Source organism: Tripterygium wilfordii, chromosome 20, assembly GCF_013401445.1.
Source record: "Tripterygium wilfordii isolate XIE 37 chromosome 20, ASM1340144v1, whole genome shotgun sequence".
Lineage (NCBI taxonomy): Eukaryota > Viridiplantae > Streptophyta > Magnoliopsida > Celastrales > Celastraceae > Tripterygium > Tripterygium wilfordii.
The window spans coordinates 4,235,666-4,260,831 of NC_052251.1; the positions used below are offsets into that span (position 1 = coordinate 4,235,666).

Here is a 25,166-nt window from a genome sequence, read left to right on the forward strand (position 1 = left end):
GGAAGTCCAAACACTAGAAATTTTGGGGAGTTATGTTTTAAACTCAGTAACTGGACCAATTTGGAATTGCCAGATTCTGTCAGCAGCCTTCAAGAGTAATATCCATGTGCACTATGATCTGTGACCCAGCTCATGGCCACTGATTGGGTTTTTGTAATGAGCATGTCTTTACTTTATCTTTTGATGAATTCACATAGTAAAGCCTTTGCATGTTCTCATGTTTCTGATGATTCTGATATGCTTATCATACACAAAAATCGTTGCTCATAATTCTCACATCTATTCATTTCATTTCATCCATCACCTCCAAAATTCCAAATCTTGCAAATTCCATTTTGACAGGATTGAAATTGATGATAATGAAAAGATGAACCGAATGAACCAGATTTTGGGCCACCCATTAACAATGTCGAGTTTGACTTGAACATTGAGGATGAATCTGAGATATAGTCAGAAATGTTGAAACAAGTTTAATCAAAAAGAAAAGATAATTCAAATGGATGAGGTTGTTAATTTGGGGTTGGAAATTTGAATTGGTGCAAACTTGGAAGATTAGAGATGAAATAAAGAAGCAATTTGATGCGGGATGTCTTGCTGTAGTAAAATACCCCGAATGATATGGAAATATTGCACCAGTACTGAAGAAGGATGATTGTAATCAGATCACGATGGCACTAGAAGATAAAGAGGAAATTACTTTCATCACTTTATGTGATACCTTTTGCTATGAAGTCATGCCATTTGGTCTAAAAATGCAGGAGATACTTATCAGCAAACCAAGGTCATTCTGTTTCATGATATGATGCATAAAGAGATTGAAGTGCATGGGGATAACATAATTGCCAAGCCAAGTGAGGATGAAGATCACATGATTAACTTGGAAAAGTTTGTTCAAGAGGTTTAGAAGACGCTAGTTGAAGTTGAACCCCTCAAAATGCACATTCGGGACAATTTCAAGGAAGTTGTTAAGTTTTATTGGTAGAAAAAAAAATAAATAAAAAAAATATTCCCGCTAGAGTGAAAACCTGCAAGGGCGCTCTAGGCAAAAATAGGGGCAAAAAAAAAAAAAAAAAAAAAAAAGAATTCCGCTAAAGTGAAAAAAAAAACCTTATGGGCATTTTAGTTTGGGCTACAAGATGGTTGGATCACGAATCTGTTGAATTGATGAGTATTGCCTGAGTTGGCTGTTAACTTGTCTCACATTGACATAGGTGGGAGTGCAAAATTAATTTCGTAATTGAAGGGTTGAAGATCAGTTAATTGGACATGTACCCAAAACTGGGGTAGATTTTGGGGTGCTCTTGATACCATCAGATATTTTACCTTGCTAAGGTGTTAGTCTGTTACATAGAAGAAGAAGTTTGTTGGCAGAAATGGAAGGTTCAGAGATAGCCTCATACAAGTCAGATTTGATTATTGTTAATTGGGTGCACACCAAAATTGGGGCAATTTTGGTACAATCTTTGAATTATCACATATTTCATCTTGAAGAAGTTCGGTTTGTCCTTCTTGCCTTTGACCTCCCTAATTTCTTGTACATATTTCATTCTAAAATATTTTATTACCACCCATCCTTTTCAATAAAAATTGTGAGGAAATTCATTTCTTCAATTTTGTGGTTTGTAGTCTCCTTTTACATATCTCAATTCAATTCTCATTTGATACTCCAAGAAACAAATTGTGAGGAAATTCATTTCTTCAATTTTGTTGCTTGTTGTCTCCTTTTCCACATCCCAATTCAATTCTCATTTCATACTCCAAAAATTTATCATTTGCTTTCAATAATTGACAAGCATGGCTGTACTTTTGAATTTATCACTGACAAAGTTTTGACAGAAAATATAATGAGTGCATCAGGACAATACTTTTGATAGGAAGTTGATGGATTTTGGCATCCTAAGCTGGAAAGGATCTGAGTGAAAAGCCTGAAGCTGAAGCAGGTGTTAGCAGGAAAGAGAAGCTCACATTCCTAAGCCGTGCAAAAAAAAAAAAAAAAAAAAAAAAATTTTAAATTGAATAAAGAAATTCAGATAAATGGGTAGCTTTGAACTCAGATGCGTACGAACATGCAAATTTAAGGGAAAATCAATTGATTATGGGAATGCACATTGGAAAAGGAAAAGAGATAGCCCAAGAGCTAGAATCCAGAATGGAAAAAGGCCTTCACTAATCAGATTAGAGAAGATACATTGAAAGCTCAGTGAGTCAGAAGGTCAACCCTAACAGAGAAACAAATTTGGTTTAGCAATTCGTAATTGTGCGCTTGTTGGAGGATGGCAAAGCCTTGAGAAAACATGCATTCATTCATTCATGAGACATTCATAATTGAGCAAAATAGGTCAGTGCATGCATCATCGCTGCATAAATAAAAATTTTCCAGGCAAGCCGGGAATGACTATAATGATCCCAAGCATCTTTTTCTCAAAAAAAAAAAAAATCAAAAAAATCAAAAAATCTTTTCCAGCCAATTCGGGAATGGCTACAATGATCCCGAGCACCTTTTTCTCAAAAAATCAAAAAAATCTTTTCCAGCCAAGTCGGGAATGGCTACAATGATCCCGAGCACCTTTTTCACAATAAAAAAAATCAAAAATAAAAAGTTTTCAGCCAAGCCGGGAATGGCTACAGTGATCCCGAGCACCTTTTCACCAAAAAAAAAAAGTCAAAGATTAAAAAAAAACATTGGCCAAGCCGGGAATGGCCTTGTGATTCCGTGCCCCTTTATTCTCTTGCACAAATATTTGGCCAAGCCGGGAATGGCCTTGTGATCCCGTGCCCCTTTATTTTCCTGCACCAATATTTGGCCAAGCCGGGAATGGCCTTGTGATCCCGTGCCCCTTTATTTTCCTGCACCAATATTTGGCCAAGCCGGGAATGGCCTTGTGATCCCGTGCCCCTTTATTTTCTTGCACAAATATTTGGCCAAGCCGGGAATGGCCTTGTGATCCCGTGCCCCTTTATTTTCCTGCACCAATATTTGGCCAAGCCGGGAATGGCCTTGTGATCCCGTGCCCCTTTATTTTCCTGCACCAATATTTGGCCAAGCCAGGAATGGCCTTGTGATCCCGTGCCCCTTTATTTTCGTGCACAAATATTTGGCCAAGCCGGGAATGGCCATAGTGATCCCGTGCATTTCAATTCTCGTACGAAACTCGGTTGACTATACCTTTGTTTGCCTTTTATTTCATAAAAGACATACAAAGGGGGGCAGCTGTAGTACCCGATTTTCGTCCGGCTAAAATACAAAAAAATACAAAAATGAGAAAAAACACAAAAATGCAAAAAAAACACATTTGTTGTACCTATAAGCCCATAAATATTCTCTTTCTTGGATTCTTAAGCCCACAAATACTCACATCTTAGCCCAATTCATACCAACCTATGTTCAACATTTGTTGGCCCACTTCATGAAGAGCTAATTTGCTTGTGTCCACTACCATCTTGACCAATGTTTTGATTATCATTTGAAAGCCCACCACATGATTTGTCAAACCCATTACTATTTCCACCTATACATATATACACATATATGTATATCTCTCTTGACATCATTCCATGCATCACCATCATTTTAGTGCAAATTGATGTGCAACTCCACTTAAATTCAATGGTGGTGACTCCATTTACATTCAATGGTGGTGAATCCATCATTTTAGTGCAAATTCAATGGTGGTGACTCCATTTACATTCAATGGTGGTGAATCCACTTACTTAGTGCAAATTGGTTATTCAATGGTGGTGACTCCACTTAGGTTGCCATGGTTGGTCATTCAATGGATGGGTAGCTCCTAATTTCCTATAAATAGAGAGCTAAGGGAGAGAGCTAGGGGAGAGAGCTAAGGGAAGAGAGAATAAATAGAGAGCTAGGGGAAAGAGGAAGAAAAGAGAAAACACAAGATAACATTGAGGGAAGGACACAAGACAACATTAAAGGAGAGGAGAAAGAGGCAAAAGGAGAAGAAGAATTAGAGAGTGAGTTCTTGAGTTTTTATTTTCTTTTTTACAACAATTCTCTCACATATTCTTTCTAGAATTTTGTGAGATTAATTGTTGGTTGTGTAAATCTAGCATGAGGAACTAATCTAGGGTAATGATGGATCCACTCGATTGTATCTATATGTGTTCATATGTGTTTGTATATGTTTTGTGTGTATATATATATATGGTGTGACGCCCATTGGTATATGTGTATATATGTACATAAGTTTGTGAGTTTATATTTGTATATGTGTGTAATCATGGTTTGGAGATGAATATGTGTATGATGTTATCATATATGTTTATATGTGTATGTGAGTCTTTAAATATGGGCTTGGTTTGCTATTATGTTTGGATATCCATTTACTCCATTCTTATGTTTCACTGGTTGGGTTTGGTTCGGATTTAAACTAGACTTGACTCCATTTGGATCGAGTTGGACTCTATTTGGGTCGGGATCAAGGAGAGTTTGAGTAATTTTAGGATCTTGTTTGAGTTATTCTTTGTGTTTTATTTTTCATATGTATATTTGGCCCTTATGTTGTGTACATCATTCACATTAACATGTATAACTTAAACATTAATTATTTGGATTTTTTTTATTTATTTATTATAAGTATATGAGTTTAAAATTGAATATAGGTCATTTCAATTAAGGAAATCATAAGTTGATTTCCTTTATTTGGATTATGGACCTTATTTGATTTCACTTATGAATTTGCCATAAGTTGGCAATAAAAGATTAAATCGATAAATGAAACTTTTCCAAATGATCATTTATACCATAAGTTGGTATTGAAAATTAAACCTACCAAAAGTTGGTAGTACATATAATCATTTATACCATAAGTTGGTATTTAAAATCAAACTTACCAAAAGTTGGTAGTACATTTTATCATTTATACCATAAATTGATGTTTAAAATTAAATCTACCAAAAGTGGGTAGTGTATCTCCAAATAAAAACTATCATAAGTTGATAGTGATATTCCAAACCTTTTTTCAAACACTATCATAAGTTGATAAGTGTTATTTCAAACCCTTTTTCCAAAGCTATCATAAGTTGATAGTATTTTTCATACCAACCTTTTTCTCAAAACAATTATATCTTGCAAAGAGCAAGTTTCCATAAGATAGCCATTAGATTAATCCGGGTAACCGTTTTTCAAACGGGAGTTGTGGGGTGCCTAACACCTTCCCCACACTCAATCGATCCCCGTACTCTTTTCTCTGGTTCGCAGGTCTTTTCGGTGTCCAATTGCACCTTAAATCAATTGGTGGCGACTCTAAACATTTTCATCCTCCAACGTCGGTCCGCCTCGTGACCCCGGTTGCGACAAATCGTAAACTACAATAACTTTAATCATTTTTTTAAAAATTTATTTGAAATTATTATCCAGGTGACAATAATATGTTGAACGTAAAAGTTGAGGTGGTCTCTTAAAAATTCAGTAAATTTTCTCTCAGTTTCTATAATATTGTATTGTATAGATATAGATAGATCGATGGGTCTGAGGCCCAATGGCATGGCTTCGTTTGTATCGTGCTTTGAGCATCACCTTGAGGGTTTGGTACTACCCATATGTTTTTGTTTTTTTTTTTGAAAGGTTCACAAGTCACACACATGCTAAGTCATGCCTAAGGGACATGAAGGCCACCACAATAGATGGAAAACTACTCAAATCCCAAACCTTCTAGTAAGAATAGAACTCTGGACCTCAAGGTACTACCCATATATTACCTTGCATCAATTGCCATTATAAGATTGTGAGACGTATTATAGTATTGAATACATAAAGCTACGTGCTACTCCAGTGTCTTTAATTGCAGAACAAGTTGCTCAATCTCAATTTAGCTATTAACAGTTCGACAATATAACGTGGATTACATTAACTCAACCTTGTTCTTCTACACATCTAACAACTTGCTTTCCTTTCTCATTAGGAAACTATGCAATAAAAATAAAAATGATTATATTGGGGTCTCGAAAATAATCAAGGATTGGACCCTAAAATGCACAAAGACATGATCTATGGAGATCCAGAGGTCTTCAAATACAATTATAATAATTTCCCTATACATGAATTTAGATCCACTGCGCAATCGAGGAAAAACAAAAAAGGGTAAAAAAAATATTGATTAATACAGCAGGAAAAGTTCCAACAAGACACTATCCTATGCACATTCTCAAGCTCCTCAATCAAAAGGCATGCTCATTCTACAATTGTTGGCATATAAAGAAGAGGATGAAAAGAAAATAGAAACTAATTACCAGCAATATTTTTTCCAACCCAAAGGTGACCTTTTTTTAGAACCCCATACAAGTACAAATACAAAAGTACAAATACTCACAAATTATAAAAGAATACAAAACGACATCGTTCTCACAAAGAAGAGTACCTTCTTTAGACCCCTATCCGTCAATCTCTCCAACAACCATTACTTTGGTCACAAATTGTTTATAGCAACCAGAAACGTCTCAACAATTATCAAATTTATGTAAGAGTTTAGAACCAAGAAAAATTAGTAGTGACTAAATTTTTTTTTTTATAGCAACCAAAAACGTCTCAAGAATCACCAAATCTATGTCAGACTTTAGAACCAAGAAAAATTACCAGCCACTTGAGAGAATATTCAAAAATTGAAACAAGTAAGAAGAGGTTACTAGAAAATGGGGTTCATAGTACTTTTAGTCACGGAATAAATTGACCCACCCCAACTCGGTCTCTCATTTTTTAAACGTTTCAAGTTGAGTATCGAATTCTTAAAATTGTTTCAAACTCATCACATGACCAGATTTCTACCATTTCGATCAGTCAACTTTCCTATGTGACAAAAAATAATAATAATTTTATATTTCTAATTGATGTGTTCTGACATGTGCTTACTCAGCTTTTAGGGTTTATGCCACATAAGAAAAAACACATAGAAAAAATAAACAAAAGAAAAACATAGAAAACAAATAAAAAAAAATAAAACCCTAAAAAATTGAAATCCTCTTCTTCTTTTTCACGAACGCCGCCCACACAACCTAAAAGTCGAAAACCTCCGTTGTCCATCTTCCCCTCACAACAGACTGGATCCAGCTCGAAAAATCCACGGCCCTGATAGGATCCAACATATAAGATGATGACACGTATACTGTATGTGGTCTATCATCCAAAGGTGGTTGTGGAGCCACCTGTCCAGGATAGTTAAGTCGGTTTAGGTAGTATATTAGCGGGGAAGTTAGTTTTGTATGAACCGATTTGATAATAAACAATTGTTCTTTCTTCTTCTGCAATCCTCTTTGCCATTTCTTGCTAATTCTACAAGGTTCAGGACGCAAGAGCGTATGAATTGGTATCGAAGCCGTTGATCCTCAGATTCCCTGCCTGTGTATGACTCATAAGAACACCAGATCAGCCATGGATAAATCGCATGTCTGCAATGGAAGCTAATATGGAGAAATTATTAGCAACTTTGGATACCATTCTTGGGGAAATCGCTAAGTTCCCGGGCATGGTCGATGCAAGGCTGGATGCGCGATTACCAGTCAAGGAGCCAAAAGGAAAGATGGATCTGAACAAACAAGATTCAGTTCTTGTTGAAGATGATGAGCGCAGTGAGTTAGGGGCTATGAGGAGTTCAATCTAGAGGAAATTGGCATAAACTTGATTTCCCTCGTTTCTCAGAAGGAGATGATCCAGTCATGTTGATCTACTGAGCTGACCAATATTTCAATTTCTATGGGACTCCTGGGTAGCAGAAGGTACTGGTATGCTCTTTTAATCTTGAAAATGAGGTACTTCAGTGGTTTCATTGGGTTGACTGCATACATACTACTCCTCGGTGGGAAGATTTTACGAAAATTGTTTGTAGGGAGTATGGACCTACTGAATTTGATAATAATATGGAAGCACTGTTTAAACTTCAACAAACTGGTTGTTTAAAAGATTATGTGAGAGAATTTAGGAGGTTAGCTACTAGAACAGTTGGTTTAAGTCTTGAAATGTTGAAGAATTGCTTCTTGGGAGGCTTGAAGGATGAACTTAGATATGATGTCAAATTGTGGAAACCAGATTCTGTTCATGATGCTATTGCTATAGCATTACAGATTGATTCTAAGTTGAATAGTAATAATCGAAATTTGTTGCCTAAAACAATACATTCAAGAAATCAAACAATACCTACTGCTTTACGAAAACATGCTGATGTGCCCTTTAAGAGGTTCAATCCAGATAGTTCTGTTAAAAAATCATCCTCAGAAGAATATCAGGAGAAGAGGTTGAAAGGTCTTTGTTTCTATTGCAATGAAAAATATGACAGAGGGCATCATTGTGCCAAGAAACAATTGTTGTTGTTGGAAGTTAATTTTGAAGATGAGAATGACGAAAGGGAAACGAATATAGTTGAGGAGTCACAGACTACTGCTATGCAAATGGAACTTAGTGTTTGTGCCTATTATGGAATAGCTAATTTCCAGGAAGTTAAAACTATGAAGGTTGAAGGAACTGTTAAAACTCATCCAGTCATAGTTTTAATAGATTCAGGCAGTACTCATAATTTTGTGAGTTCAAAATTAGTTAAGCAAATGGGATGGCAATTGGAAAAAACTGTAGAATTCAAGGTAATGATGGCTGATGGAGGGCAAGTGATGAGCATGGGTTGCTGTAAGTCAGTACCTTTAATGATGGGAAGTTACAGTTGTATGATGAATTTGTTTGTGTTACCATTGGGAGGCTGTGATGTAGTACTTAGGGTTCAATGGTTACAAACCGTGAGTCCTGTCCTATGGGATTTTCAAGAATTAACAATGCAGTTCATAGCAAACCATATACCATTTCAGTTAGTGAGCATCAATCAGAATCAACCATTTGTGCAATAGATATCACTCCAACAGATGGAAAGGGTGATCCAAGATTCTAGCTTGGGAATGCTATTATATTCACAAGAAGTTGTTGAGGTACAACCTGTTAATACAACCTTGTCTCCCAAACAGTTAGCTGAATTGGAAGCTTTGTTGCTTACCTATGATCATATCTTTCAAATGCCTTCTATTCTACCTCCATAAAGGTTATATGACCACATGATACCTCTTTTACCAAATGCTAAACCTCCTAGTAAAAGGCCCTACCATTATGGACCTTTACAGAAAAATGAAATAGAAAAAGCTGTTAGTGAGCTGAAGCAGTCTGGTTTTATAAGGGATAGTCACAGTCCTTTTTCATCACCTATGCTATTAGTCAAAAAGAAAGAGGGCACATGGCGCATGTGTATGGATTATAGAGAATTAAATCAGTTGACTGTCAAGGACAAGTACCCTATTCCTTTGATAGATGAGTTGCTAGATGAGTTGCATGGAACTCAATATTGTTCAAAGTTGGACTTGAGATCAGGTTATCATCATATTAGAATGCATCCTGATGATATGGAGAAGACAACATTTCGTACTCATGAGGGTCATTATGAATTTTTAGTGATGTCATTTGGTCTTACTAATGCTCCTGCTATATTCCAGAGTTTGATGAATGACATTTTCAGGAATTTTTTAAGGAAATTTGTTTTAGTATTCTTCGATGACATTCTTATTTACAGTACCAGCTGGGAGAAGCATTTGGAGGATTTGAAGAATACTTTTGATTTACTTCATCAACATCACCTTTTAGTTAAAAAGTCCAAGTGTGCTTTTGGGCAAGATAAGGTGGAGTATTTGGGGCATGTGGTTTCGAGGGAAGGGGTTTCTGCAAATCCTAATAAAATCAAAGAAATACCTGAAAATGTTAAGGAGTTGAGAGGATTCCTTGGTTTGACAGGGTATTATAGGAAATTTGTTAAAGACTATGGAAAGGTTTGTCATCCTTTGTATCAACTAACCAAGAAGAATTGTTTTATTTGGACATCTATGGCTACTGTGGGATTTGAGAAGCTTAAGTCTCTTATGGTGTCTCCTCAGGTGTTAGCACTACCTGATTTCAATCTGCCCTTTACAGTGGAATGTGATGCATCTGGTTTAGGAGTGGGAGCAGTTTTGCAACAAGCTGGTAAACCAATTGCCTTTTATAGTCAAACTTTGGGACCTAGAAATCAATCCCTGTCCACATATGAGAAGGAGTTGATTGCTTTGGTTTCTATTGTCAGGAAATGGCAAAATTATCTCCAGGGAAGGCAAAATTATCTCCAGGGAAGGCAAATACCACATTTCAACAGAAATGGGTGTCTAAGTTGTTAGGGTTTGACTATGAGATTCAATACATGAAAGGTGTAGACAATGTGGTTGCAGATGCCTTATCTAGAAAAGGTGGTTCTACTTCTTTGCCTGAATTACCAATTGAATCTGTTGCTTCCAAGAGTCAAAATGAATGTTTGGCTATCACCTACCCGTATTTTGGGTGGTTAGATGATTTGAGAAGGCATTTGGAGTAGGATGAATGGATTAGGTTAAAATGTGAAGAACTGAAGTCAGTTGATGCTGATGTTTCTGTCTCTCTTAATAAATATGTTGTGGATAATGGGTTCTTAAAGTATAATAACATAATAGTGGTTAGTTCTACTTCACCTTGGAGGGCTAAATTGTTTGCTGAATTCCATGAGACTCCATCAGCAGGTCATCCTGGGGTCTTAAAGACTTATCACAGATTAAAGAGGGATTTTTACTGGATTGGTATGAAGAAGGATGTGAGAAAAATGGTGGCTGAGTGTGGCACTTGTCAGCAGAATAAACATGAGACTTTGTCTCCTGCTGGACTTTTACAGCCTTTACCTGTTCCAAAACAGAATTGGCAAGACATTAGCATGGATTTCATTACCTCTCTACCTTCTTACAAGGGTAAATCAATGATAATGGTGGTGGTGGATAGATTAACTAAATATGGGCATTTCATTGCTATGGCTCATCCTTATACTGCAGTTACAGTAGCTCATTTATTCATTGAACATGTGTTCAAGCTACATGGAATGCCTTCTACAATTGTGAGTGACAGGGATCCAATATTTCTGAGTGATTTCTGGAAGGAGTTTTTCAAATTACAAGGTTTCAAGCTTTGCATGAGCTCAGGTTATCACCCTCAAACTGATGGGCAAAATGAGGTAGTTAACAGGTGTGTTGAGACTTATTTGAGATGTTTTGCTGGACTTCAACCAAGGAAATGGGTCAATTATCTACCTTGAGCAGAATGGAGTTATAATACTGCATATCATTCAGTAGCTCAGGCCACCCCTTTTGAGTTGGTCTATGGTCATCCACCTCCACATTTAATTACATATGAATTGGGCACGGCAAAGTTGGATGTGTTGGAAAAGGCCTTAATGGACAGAGATGGAATGTTGGCATTATTGAGGCATAATCTGTTATTGGCACAAGAAAGAATGCAGCTCCAAGCAAATAAGCACAGAATTGACAGAGAATTTGAGGTGGGGGCTTTGGTTTATCTCAAGCTCATCCCTTACCAGTTCCCTTCTTTGAATAAGCATTCATTTTCTAAGCTTCACCCTAAGTTTTATGGCCCTTACGAAGTCTTGGAAAGAGTTGGGAATGCTGCTTACAAATTTAAGTTACCTCCAGAGACTAAAATTCATCCTGTCTTCCATGTGAGTAATCTAAAAGGGCATTTGGGATCAACAGTATGCCCTACAACCAAGCTGCCAATGGTGACATATGAGGGTCTTGTTCAACAACAGCCTATAACAGTCTTGCAGAGGAGGATTTACAAGAAAGGTAACATTGTAGGAACACAATTGTTAGTACAGTGGGAGCATCATACTATAGAGGAATCAACTTGGGAGGACCATGAGGAATTTGTGAAGAAATTTCCTGATTTTGTTCTTTAAATTTGAATCTGCGCTTGTTCTGTAGTTTTAAAACATACTGAACTGTTGATAATCAGTATTTTGTATTGTTGCTATGTTTGTAATGTCCTTGTGGACAAGGAGTATTTTGACTGGGAGGGAGTTGATGGGATCCAGTATATAAGATGATGACACGTATACTGTATGTGGTCTACAGTGGCGGATCTAGCTAAAGCCTAGCCCACCCTCAAATTTTGAAAAAAAATACCATATATACTTCTAAATACCCAAATCTCAAATTAAATTCACTTATTTAGATTTTAATAACTATATATATGTATGGTTAATTTAATAATTATCGATTGATACATGCACACTCATACAAGAGAACAAATATTGATTGTTACACACTCGTAGCACTCGTACATGATAGAAGATTTCCACTCAATGAAAAATCGTCTAACACAATTTAAACGATTCTTTATTCTCGATCATTGTTCAATATATAGATTTTGATGTGTAATTTAATGACTATATAAATATTTACTTAATGCAATAACTACATAGATATTTGTTTATCTCTGGTCACTTTTCAGTAAATGTTCTAAAAAAAATTTCGGGGGCAGCCCCCGTCAACCTTCAACTCTCTTCTTATAAATTCCTACATCCCAACTAACCAAGCCCACCCTAAATTCATTTTCTAGATCCGTCCCATAGTGGTCTATCATCCAAAGGTGGTTGTGGAGCCACCTATCCAAGATAGTTAAGTCGGTTTAGGTAGTATACTAGCGGGGAAGTTAGTTTTGTATGAACAGATTTGATAATAAACAATTGTTCTTTCTTCTTCTGCAATCCTCTTTGTCATTTCTTGCTAATTCTACAAGTTTCAAGACGCAAGAGCGTATCAGCCCCCGCCATGCGTACGCGCACCACCAGTCAACTCCGGCGCACGGTAGCCGTTCGATCTTGGGGCAGAGGCCGTTGGGGATATAAATACGGAAGCCGTTTGATCTTGGGGCAGAGGTAGTTGGGGATGCAAATACGGAAATCGTTCGATCTTGTTGACTCGGGTGCAGTAGCCCACCATCGGTGTCATTTAATCCACTATGTTGGCTCTTCGTCGATTTCAACTAGTACAACACTCTTAAAGGCTACACCTATGATCTGCTTACCATTTTGGAGGAATTTCAACTTGAATCGTGTATTTATGTTGGCCACTCCTTCTCTCTCCCATGTTTGCTGCGAGAGGTTTTATTTCATGTTGTTTAGGTGTTGGTTTTTCTGGTGTGTTTCTTGCTCCTATCGTTCGGGTTGCTGTCCTTGGCTAAGTGGATTGTTGCTCTGATTGCCGCATCTCGTTGATGATAACATTGGAGCTGTGTGGGCGGTCGTACAGGAAGATGAAGAAGAAGCCGGAGTTGTGTGAGTGGCGGTTGTATGGGAAGATGAAGAAGAACAAGGTTTTTATTTTTATTTTTTTGGTTCATTTTTTTTCATGTGTTATTAAATTTTTTTGAAAAATATAAACAAATATCCACATTAGTTAAAATGTAAATTATTTGACTTTTTAATGTCACCTAAGCAAATTGACTGTCCGAAAATGCAAAACTCTACCCGTGTGATGAGTTTGAAACAAATTTAAAATTTCGATACTCAACTTGAAACGTTTGAAAAATGAATTTCGAGTTGGGTCAAATTATTCAGTGACCAAAAATGTTATTAACCCCTAGAAAATGATTGTGAGACTGAAAGATAATTGCTGTAGAAGTTGAGTTAAGGTTAAAACACCATATATTGGATTGGTCGATGATGGTGGAGAAGGTGGAGAACCATTCCTAATATGATCCGATTCAAGAGGAAGAAGGTGATGAGTCATCGAAAGTGTCAAATGAGCTGTATAATATCAAGCAAGATGTCAATCACAGATTCAGCAAGATTATAGGAGTCTAATTGTAGAAAGAACTCAATCATTAGTTCCTAAAATTACTCTGTAGAATATTTCATTATTCTCTGTATATAATCAGTGTATCATGACATATTGAGGTATGCAATAATATTATTCTTCTCTTCCAATTTTGAGATGGTATCAGAGCAGTCGATACTGGCCGTCTCTTATCCAAACTCTACCATACTTCCGCAAACTCATTCATTCATCACCAAATACAGTCTGTTGAAACTCATCATCTTCTCATTCTTGAGTCATCATGATGACAAGTGAAGATGTCTCTCCCAAATCAAATTCAATCCCCCAGATTTTCACCATACAAGGAGACAATTCCAACTTCTCAACTGGCATAAAGTAAGACGAAAATAACTATTCTCTATGGCACCAAGTCATGGAGATGAAAATTGCTGGACGAGAAAAACATGGTCACTTAACCGGTGATACTATCCAACCTGCAGCTACAGATCCAACATACAACAAGTGGCGTGCATCAGATTGTCAAATTAAGAGTTGGCTAGTTGATGCCATGCACCCCAGTCAGATGAAACGATTCATTCGTTATGATACAGCCAAGCAAGTATGGGATGCCATCAAGAAAACATACTTTGATGGTTCTGATGAGGCAAAGATTTATGATGTACATCGACAATCATTTATGATGAAACAGAATGGTAGATCGGTTGCAACGTACTACAGTGACCTCACAGAGATATTTCAGGAACTTGATCAGTTAAGCCCCAGCAACATGCAGCACCCAGAAGATATGGAAATAAGACGCAAGGAGATTTTTCTTGCAGGTTTGGACAATAATTTTGATCAAATCCAAGGAGAAATTTTAAGGGTGGAGCCTAAACCTGAACTCGGGGCAGTATATGCACATATTAAAAGAGAGAGTAATCGTCAAGGCACTATGTCTGAAGCAGATTCCACATCTGAAACCATAGCCTTGGCTACCACAAGGTATAAGCAATCTCGCTCTCAGAATTCAGGTGCTAATTGTAACAGACCTCCAATGAAGTGTGCAAAATGTGGTCTCGAAAATCACACAATTAAAGGATGTTACGAGATTATTGGTTATCCAGAAGGATGGGTTCATAAAGGCCGAAAGAAGGAACCAAGTCGGGCTTCATTCGTCTCTGCTGGACGATCCTAGGAGAAAGATTCTGAACTTCCATCAGGTACATCTGAATCCAAGGCGTTGGTGACCTTAGGTACTTCCTCACTTACTTATAATAGATCATTGATTATTGACACTGGTGCTACTGACCACATGACATCTAGCTCAATTGGATAACTGCACTCATTGTGTATGTTGATGACATGGTAGTTACAGGGAATGACCCAGAAGAGAAGGAAGCATTGCAACATTATTTAGCAGCTGAGTTTGAGATGAAAGATCTCGGCGCACTAAAGTATTTTTTGGGCATTGAAGTAGCACGTTCAAAGCAAGGAATATTTCTATCACAACGAAAATATGTCCTTGACCTTCTAACCGAAACTGGAATGTTAGCCTGCGAACCAGTAGAGACTCCAATGGAGGTGAATCTTAAACGTCATGAAGATGCTGAACAAGTACCTACCAATAAAGAATGATATCAACGTCTTGTTGGTAAGTTGATTTACTTATCACATACAAGACCTGACATAGCATATCCTGTTAGCATCGTAAGTCAATTTATGCATGCTCTGAGAGAAGCTCACATGGATGCTGTGATTCGAATTCTGAGATATCTTAAATCTGCTCCGGGGAAAGGATTGATGTTCTCAAAACATGGTCATTTGGATGTTAAAGGGTATACAGATGCTTCAAAACATGTTCATCTTGATGTTAAGGGGTATGCAGATGCAGATTGGGCCGGTTCGGTTACTGATAGAAGATCAACATCTGGCTACTTTACTTTCGTGGGAGGTAATTTAGTCTCATGGCGTAGTAAGAAACAGAATGTGGTGACCAGGTCAAGTGCTGAAGCAGAATATAGGAGTATGGCACATGGAATATGTGAACTACTCTGGATAAGAAATTTGATGAGAGAATTGGGGTTCAAACAAAAAGGAGCCATGCAATTGTATTGTGATAACAAGGCTGCAATAGACATCTCACATAATCCTGTGCAACATGATAGGACCAAGCATGTTGAGATCGACATACATTTCATTAAGGAGAAACTCGAGGCCAAGATCATTGAGGTACCATTTGTCAAATCTGAAGATCAACTTGCAGATATTTTCACCAAAGCAGTTACAGGCATAATCTTTCACAGCTCACTTAGCAAGTTGGGCATTAAAGACATATATATACCAACTTGAGGGGGAGTGTCAAATGAGCTGTATAATATCAAGCAAGATGTCAATCACAGATTCAGCAAGATATAGGAGTCTAATTGTAGAAAGAAATCAATCATTAGTTCCTAAAATTACTCTGTAGAATATTTCATTATTCTCTGTATATAATCAGTGTATCACGACATATAGAGGTATGCAATAATATTATTCTTCTCTTCCAATTTTGAGAGAAAGTAAAATTGACAAGGAGAGATTATCGCGTGGAAAATAATTTTAAACTCTGTTCACTCTCTTCAGAGTTTACATTTAAATCAAAGGAGAAATTTTAAACCCTCTAAATATGAAATATAACCATGTGTCATGCCATCAGTGGAGCATATGAAGTGGTGCTTAGCTCCCACTGAATATTTTCTCCTTAAACCCGTCCCTCTCTACGTATCACGCAGCAAAAACAAGGACAAATGCTAAATTTATTTGTTATAAAAAATAAATTAATTTATAAGTTGAGCAATAAATTATCAATTATTTGATGAAACTTATAGTTGATTCTTGTTTATAACAAAACATATTTATATAAATAAAATTAAGATTAATAATTTAAAATATTATATATATAATATTATCTTAATAAAAAAGAAAAAGGGGAAAAATTTTAAAAAAATTTCAATTTGAAACTTATTATTATTATTCTTTGAGAGAAATCTGTGCGAGTGATTTCTTGAAACAAATTTTAAATTATGATACTTAAGTTGAAACATTTCAAAAAAGAGTTCCTCAATTGAAATGAGTCAAATTATTCAATATTCAAAAATATTATTACCCCAATTACATTTATAATTAAATCAAACTTTAACCACACATATGTCCCCAATCACATTTATAATTAAATCAAAAATATTATTACCCCAATTACATTTATAATTAAATCAAACTTTGACCACACATATTTTTTTTTTGAGTACAAGTATAAATACAATATACGATACCACCATACCAAGCTTATGAAAATACAGGTGTCAACAGGCTTTACGCAGGAGGCATAAATCAAGCCTATGCAGGGACAAAATAAGCCCACACACCTCCTTATAAATAATTCGGAGAAGGTGAGACTAGAACCATCATCTAAAGTCAAAGACATACAAAGTCATTGCCACTCAACCAATGGCTCATTTGCTGACCACACATGTTTAACATTGCAAAACTCTTTTTGGTTATTTAGAGCATCCACAGTGGTGTTGGTAATATCCAGTACTCCAAAATTATTCTCTCTCTTCTCCTCTGTCTTATGTGACACAATTTTAATTGGGTAAATGGGTTCCACAATGAACACTATTCATCAACACTCCATATATTTAAACATTCTATACTCAATTTCTCTATTTTCTCTCTCTTCCTTTTCATCATCTCTCTTCCTTTTCATCACCTCTTTCTTTCATTTTATCACCTCTCTCTTTACTATTCAACAACTAGATATATACTCTAACTCTTACCTATCATTTTTTTACAACTAAATTTTCAAGTGTCATTTTTCACCCATTATGTACATGTAGCACTATAGTTATCAAAAAAATAACATTTCAAGAACTTGAAATACACTCTAATATACCTATTGTGAATATCTAACACTTCACTTCTCAAAAAAATATATGTAACTACCCCAAAATCATCCCATTATAGATGCTCTTTAACGCTTGCCTTGTTCAACTTGTTAGCCGCTCTTCTCATAATCCCCTCGCCACCGCAGCCGCCACTATTTTGCCGCTTAACATATCAGAGACCGCGGCGGAACAGTAACGCCTGCCGCACATCACCGGAGGGCACCGAGGTCTCTCGCTCCTCATCAGTCTCCTTCTCCAGTGTCCCCTTCTTCCCCTTCCTCTCCGAGGAAATTCCCTGACGCGCCATCAAAAGGAGAGGGAACGAGAGAAAGCGAGGTTGCCCATCCAATTCTCTGTCGTCTCTTTATATGCTATTGTGAGTGTTTCTATGATTATTTATTTGATGCTCTCTTTTTATAGAGTCAATCATCAATAGTTCATGCCTGTTTTCAGTTCCAATCCTGTGGGACTATTATAAGCTCAGTTCAGTTATCGCCAATTCCTAGTACACGGGTTTTTTTCCTAGTCATTTTCAAGGAAAATCTCTCAGGGGGCCAGAATGTTACAGGCGGCTAGAACACAAGCTCTGCTGCCGAGAAACAAGGATTCTATTGTTGTTTCCGATTCCAGATTGAAGCCTGGGTTTTCCCTTCCGAGGGCAAGCTCACTAGGCTTCTCTTCCATGAAGGTCTCCTTGATCAAGCAGAAAAGTTCAGTCTTGGCTTGTCGAGCTTCGGGTGAATTGCACGAGACTCCCGTCAGGTGTGCTTCTAGTGATAAATGCTTACCCATGAGACACTAACTTCTCTATGCTTTGAGTAATAATATCATCCTTGATTGATTCTATTGTCTTTGCATTTTTCAAATAAATTGGTGCTTTCTTTATTTAATTACCGTGTGATTATTTAGTTGCACTGGAGAGTCTTAGAAAAGTATGATTGGGTTTGAAAAATTACAATTTTTTTAAAGTTGAGATGCTATAGTTTGTTCCTTTCCTGGTAGTTTGTTTGCCTTTTTAAGTGTGCATCATGAGTGTTTGTGCTATAATTCTTGTACAATTACAATTAAATTAGTATTTTAATGTTACTTCTCCTTGGAAATTTTGTTACAGAAAATCGAAATCAAAATCAAGAGAACTTGTTTCTATTTTTTTTTCTTCATTTTCTTGATTGAACAGTTGTCTATCGTCAAAATGGAAATCTTAAAGAACTAGTATATCAAGATTGATTAATGACGGTATGTTTATGTGATAGTGTGGATAGGAAAGTTGATTCACCCATCCACGGAGTAACTGAGATGTTGGTTGGCGTCTTGGGAGGGGGACAATTGGGTCGTATGCTATGTCAAGCAGCTTCAAGAATGGCCATCAAAGTATGCGTTTTAGATCCCTTAGAAAAATGCCCAGCTAGTGAAATTGCACATAATCACATGGTTGGAAGCTTTGATGACAGTTACACAGTTCAAGAATTTGCAAAAAGGTCTGATCCTGGCAAACCCGATAATGTTAGGGTTTATATTGTTGTTCCTCTGACAGTATTATTGTTAATGGTATATTTTTGGATCAATTTCTTTTGTGGAATTTAGATGTGGAGTGTTGACTGTGGAAATTGAACATGTTGATGTTGCTACATTAGAGAAGCTTGAGCAGCAAGGAGTTGACTGCCAGCCAAAAGCATCTACTATTCGTATCATCCAAGTATGTCTTTAGTTTTTAAATATTACTATATGTGATTTACTTTATCCATAGGAAATAAACTCCTAAACTGTCTCACCATTCTTGTTTTCAAACTTCAGATCTGGATGTTTGGAATTTTCATTAAGTATTTCCTTTTTAACTTGCACTAAATTGGAATATGCTAAAGATTCTTGATGAAATTATTTTTGGTTCTATGCAACTTATTTATTGGATATGTTTTTCCTTTCTTACAGGATAAATATCTCCAGAAAGTTCATTTTTCTCGGCATGCCATTCCACTTCCTGAATTTATGGAGGTTGGTTGCTCCTCTAAGTGTTTAATTTTGGGTTCAAATGCATTTTCAGTAAATATTTACTCAATATACCAATTTATTTGTTGTGAAATACTACCATGGCAGATAGATGATTTGGAAGGTGCAAAAAGAGCTGGGGACCTCTTTGGTTATCCTCTTATGATAAAGAGCAGAAAATTGGCCTATGATGGCCGTGGAAATGCTGTTGCAAAGAGTGCTGAAGAACTTTCTTCTGCTGTTACTGGTAACATGTTACTACTGAAATTCAAGAATATGGTTTTTATAAACTTTATATTTCAAATTGAATGATAACCCATGCAGTGCTCTATTTTTTGTTTTACCTCCATTAGTTATTAGATTGGCTATGCAGTATTTTCTTGACTCTTGGTTTTCCAAATACATGTTGAACCTTCTAATAATGTGGCTGGGCCGCTAGGGAGAGGTGTATTGTAATTTTTTTGCCAGCTTACAACCCCATTATGATCCGGGTCACTTATAACGAGTTGAATTGGGGCATCTTATTAAAGCAAGCATTTCTGCTTGAACATCTTTACTTGTGCTTGGATTTGGTTTTTCTGAGTGTCTTTACTTTGTAATCTGTGTTTCATAAGAGATGTCATGTTGGCATCTCAACATTTGTTCTAGCCTTCTAGGCCTAGTTTCTATGTTATTTTTCTTCAACACATTAGTATCTATGATATTCTGATTTATACTCATATATATCTTACAGCCACAGGCATATGTACCTTTTAATAATCAAAGTTTGTGATGTTGCAGCTCTGGGTGGATTCAACCGTGGTTTATACGTTGAGAAATGGGCGCCCTTTGTAAAGGTTCATATCCAGCATACCTTCAACTTTATTGATGATATATTCTTCAGGATTCACACCATGTATTGTACGGGATCATACCTACCCACCCCTACCTGAAAAAAAAAAAAAACCACTGATAAACTTAACAATTTGCTTCCGCTTTCCTTTTTTCCTTCTTTTTCTATATTGGGTGGTGCCTTTCTTTGATTTTAGAAGCTCCAAAATATACAGATAGATGACAATCTCTAATTTTTTATTTTAGGAGCTGGCTGTCATTGTGGCAAGAGGAAGAGATGACTCTGTCTTGTGTTACCCTGTCGTTGAAACCATTCACAAGTAAGTAGACTGATTAAATACCTTTTTCTCTGGGTAGCTTTTGACTCTTTCCTATTGAATTGAAACCTTAGTAATCTTTCCACTCTACAAGATGCATAAAATGAAAGTGTTAAAATATGAAATTAGAATCTAGCCAAGGGTTAAAATTGAAGTGGAAATTTCTTGAGTTTTGTAGGGAAAACATATGTCACATAGTTAAGGCACCAGCTGATGTGCCATGGAAGATTGGGAAACTTGCCACTGATGTTGCATGCAAAGCTGTTAAGTCATTGGAAGGTGCTGGCGTTTTTGCAGTTGAGTTGTTTTTGACGGCAGATAATGAGGTTGTGACCCCATTTCTTTCTAGCGCTGCATAATCATATATTCTTATTAGTGCATGCACCAGGTCCTGTTTGCTTATTTTCATTGACTCGTACGTTTCTCTGCTTAACAGATTTTATTGAATGAAGTAGCTCCTAGACCTCATAATAGCGGTCACCACACAATTGAGTCTTGCTACACCTCACAATATGAACAGCATTTGCGTGCTGTTGTTGGTCTACCACTTGGTGATCCATCAATGAAAACTCCAGCTGCTATTATGTACAATATCCTGGGCGAAGATGCGGTGACATTCTTCTCCTTATTTTTCCATGTGTTTTTTTCCCACCCACCCAAATTTTTTTTTGGTATTTTTTTTTATCTGAGATTTAAGTGCCCAAATATTTTTCTTGGTGAGTCATGGGGTAATTGAGTTAATTTTCCCGACACCCGCACCCGCACAATGAAGAACTTCAACTTCATTAGATGGTGAATTTTTGATAAACTTTATGGAATATATCAGGATGAAGTTTACTAGTTGTGTGCTTCAAGCTTAAGGAGATTGTTTTTTGGGCCTTGTGAATTAGAAACCTGTGTATCAATGCTAAGTTGTGGCATGAGAGTGAATAAATATTCTACAATGTAGATGTGGAAAAAGATTGATAGCATCTTATGATAGTCTTATGAAGTGCATGTTGTTGATGTTATGAGTAAACTAAGTTGTTTATATATGATGTCTTATGAAGTCTATGCTTTTGATGTATGAAGTGCATGCATCTATGGTTTCTGTCTCCCTAAGTTGTTTATATAATGACCATTGAGATGATTAAGAGTAAGCTAAGTTCTCGTAACTGGTGAATGTCCTGCCGTAGCTACAGGAGAAGATTTTATCTTCAATAGACTTGCAGTGCACCAGGCCTATGCCTATTAATTGTAATGCAAATATCCATAGTAGAGACTCAAGGGCAGTCAGTTGTGATGTGTGTTTCTTTGCACATGTAGCATCTGTCCACTACGGCGAGGTCCCTTTTTGGATGCTATCTACGATCAGAATTATGCCCCATGCAGTTTTCTACTTTTCTGAGCAAATAAGGCAACTCTTGAGGGGGCCTTTGGACTTCCAACGTTTTTTACAGGGGAACTTTGGCATTCCTTCCCCTCAAGTAAGGGGCAGTTGGCTGCAGTCTTATACGTTTTATGAGCCTCCCATCCTCTTGACTCTACCTTGCAAAGTATGGGTTGGGTGGCTGGCGTTTATGAAGTCAAAAGAAAGTGGCAAAGTCATGCAGTTCCCAATCCATCTACTCAATAATGACTTGGGTATTCACAGACGATACTTTGTTGGAGAGGCTGAGTCGCTGAGATAGTTTCTGCTGTCTCATTCTTTTCTGTACTTAGTGAGTACACATTTGGAAAAATATCCATTAGCTTGCTTCGCTGACCCACAACAGGTTTCCCTCCTGAAAGAAATTATGTTCCCCATTCCAGCCACATAGGGATGAGTTAATGCTCCATGCTATATGCTACTTCAATATCTTACCTTGTTTGTGTGTGTGTGATACTGTTCAATGTGTTATTCGAGCATGAATATAGTGCTGAATGTTGTTGAAATTGTTCACTGTTCTAATTTTGCTGATGGAATGATTTTATATCAAAAGTTTATCCGATGCTAATGTTTTCAGGGTGATCCTGGTTTCGTTCTGGCTCATCGAGTTATTGGAAGGGCTTTGAGTATTTCAGGAGCCACTGTCCATTGGTATGATAAGCCAGGTTAGATTGTGCCTAGCTTATAGTTGTATTTGAGTCCCCCTCTCTCTACAAGTCTACCTCTTCCTCCTGCCACATTGGGGAAAAAATTAGGTTTGATTAATCGTCTATGATTAAATGATTTATCAGAAATGCGAAAGCAACGGAAAATGGGTCATATCACAATTGTTGGGCCTTCCATGGGCCTTGTGAAAGCGCGTCTTAATTCCATAATCAAGGAAGAAGGTTCTGATGGTGCATCTGCAGGTTAGTGCACATAAACTGACTTTAAACTACAATTTAATATATTGGATTTTTTTTTTGTTATAAATTCAATAGCCATATTACGCTACTTAATATCCTATATTCATTTTATATTTCATGTTGCTTCCCATCTTTCACTAAAATGTAGGGATACCACGTCCGCGTGTTGCGATCATAATGGGCTCAGATTCAGATCTTCCTGTTATGAAGGATGCTGCAAGGATATTGAATATGTTTGATGTGCCTAATGAGGTAAAAAAAAATATGATTTACAGTTCTGTATCTGGGAGTCTTTAGCCTATGGATGTAATTTTTATTAAAATGTTTGTAGTTCCCCATCATGATTAAAAAGCAAAAAAGTTGCAGGTCAGAATAATATCAGCCCATCGTACTCCTGAAGCAATGTTTTCTTATGCATCATCTGCTATTGAACGAGGGATTCAGATTATAATTGCTGGTGCTGGTGGTGCAGCCCACTTGCCAGGCTAGTAACAAATTAACCATGGTCTAAATATGGATTTGGAGTGCCTTAAATATCTCTCCAGCTTTACATAGGCTCTGATTTGGCTCATTCAGGTATGGTAGCTTCGCTTACTCCCTTGCCGGTTATTGGTGTTCCTGTGCGTGCTTCTGCCTTGGATGGAATTGATTCACTTCTGTCAATTGTGCAGGTATTTTTTTTATTTGTTCTCCCACACCCCGCCCCTACTCAAAAAAAACAAAAGAAAAAAACTGTATGTAATAGTCATGATGTCCTAGGAAGTATGGTCTACACTACTTTCTCTAATTGAATTAAAAAATATAGTATTTTCTTTGGCTGCCTTCAGAATACAACCTCATTAAATAGGCAGCCATATTTCATTGTGACTCGACTCAAGATGATTCTTGTGTACCCAGCCAGAGTAGTCCTGTTCGAATTGTAGGTTATAGATAAAAATTCATAGTTCTAAAGTAATATTTGACGAGAAGAATTTGTGCACACTTGTTTTGACATATATCGTTTTTTTAGTTCTTCTCACTTCATCTTTTTCCATTTTTTTTTATTTTCTTGCGTTGTTTGTAGTGTTGTCAAATTATATGGAAAATATTAGTTCTCCATGATATATACATCAATAGATGTGTGATTTATTCATTTTTATTGATTGCATATATATATTTGCGTTTCATTTGTTTTCAAAACATTCCTTTTCCATTTTGATTACATAGATGCCGAGGGGGGTACCGGTTGCAACTGTTTCAATAAACAATGCCACAAATGCAGCTCTGCTTGCAGTAAGAATGTTGGGTATTGGCGAAGCTGACCTACTGGCGAGGTAGAACCCTGTCCCTCGCTCTTCTATGTCTTCTGCGTGTCTGTATATGTTACCAGAAAAAATCTACTTTGAATGAAGTGTTACTTGTTTCACTTTTTCCTAAGTTGAAATGTCAAAGAAATTGAAGGAATGCATCAGTATGTATGATTACTGTTGTACTTGCTCTTGCTGATGTGGTATAAATGCATGTGCAGAATGAGACAGTATCAAGAGGATGCAAAGGAAGATGTCCAGAGAAAAGATAAAAAGCTTATGGACGAAGGCTGGGAATCTTGAATCTTTGTATGATTTTTCAATTTTGGTCACTGCAGATATTTTCGTCATCAGGGTACACGTTAGCAACATTGATTTAAGAACCCACAACCCCAAATTGAGAGCTGATAATCCATCGTCGAGCTTTCAGCCTTAGACCCCATGAGATAAAGGTTTCTGTGTGTAGCCAGATAGCTACCAACTTTGCTGCTACCCAGTCGATGCCGAATGATTCTCACTCTTTCTGCTAGGGGTTCACCATTTTTTTTGGGGTGGGTTTGAGTAGGTGTAATATTGGCTTAATTTTATTCAAGATATTTCACCAATATAAATACATTTACGTTTAATAGACATCCTACAACAAGGGATGTGAGATGCAATTTGTGTTACCTGGAAGATAAAGATGATGGGTCTGTTTGATAAAGTGGAAATATTGATTTTCAATGTCAACGTCTAGTGGAAAACGGGTGGAAAGAAAGTTAAGTTTAAAACTGTAGAATATATTGTGAGGTAGAATCTGTTATGAGGTATTTGATGGTATTTAGGATATTAAAAATTGACGATGGCGGAAAAGTTGTTGAGTA

At 36.8% G+C, this 25,166-nt stretch overlaps 1 protein-coding gene across 7 annotated transcripts; it reads left to right on the forward strand.

The window, feature by feature from the left end:
• Nucleotides 1–17,662: 17,662 nt before the first annotated feature.
• Nucleotides 17,663–24,962, forward strand: LOC119987566 (phosphoribosylaminoimidazole carboxylase, chloroplastic-like). 7 transcript variants are annotated; one of them, XM_038832498.1, is made up of 17 exons: nt 17,663–17,946; nt 18,024–18,332; nt 18,824–19,048; nt 19,155–19,266; nt 19,500–19,562; nt 19,665–19,803; nt 20,337–20,392; nt 20,634–20,707; nt 20,883–21,030; nt 21,141–21,314; nt 22,690–22,777; nt 22,904–23,020; nt 23,166–23,269; nt 23,378–23,501; nt 23,594–23,688; nt 24,224–24,330; nt 24,525–24,962. In XM_038832498.1, the coding sequence occupies exons 2-17, from the start codon at nt 18,130–18,132 to the stop codon at nt 24,604–24,606; spliced, it is 1,911 nt and encodes a 636-aa protein (XP_038688426.1). In that variant the 5' UTR covers nt 17,663–17,946; nt 18,024–18,129; the 3' UTR covers nt 24,607–24,962. The 7 variants fall into 7 exon arrangements, with proteins under 7 accessions (XP_038688426.1, XP_038688429.1, XP_038688430.1 ...); XM_038832501.1 differs by having other exon boundaries at nt 23,384–23,501; XM_038832502.1 differs by having other exon boundaries at nt 23,175–23,269.
• Nucleotides 24,963–25,166: the final 204 nt, after the last annotated feature.

What these genes read in the sequence shown, in the direction of transcription:
- LOC119987566 (XM_038832498.1), top strand. Translation starts at nt 18,130, where the DNA reads ATGTTACAGGCGGCTAGAACACAAGCTCTGCTGCCGAGAAACAAGGAT. An exon ending in GTTCAAGAATTTGCAAAAAG is followed by an intron (nt 19,049 to 19,154) that starts GTCTGATCCTGG and finishes TGTGGAATTTAG; the next exon opens with ATGTGGAGTGTTGACTGTGG. An exon ending in CACTTCTGTCAATTGTGCAG is followed by an intron (nt 23,689 to 24,223) that starts GTATTTTTTTTA and finishes TTGATTACATAG; the next exon opens with ATGCCGAGGGGGGTACCGGT.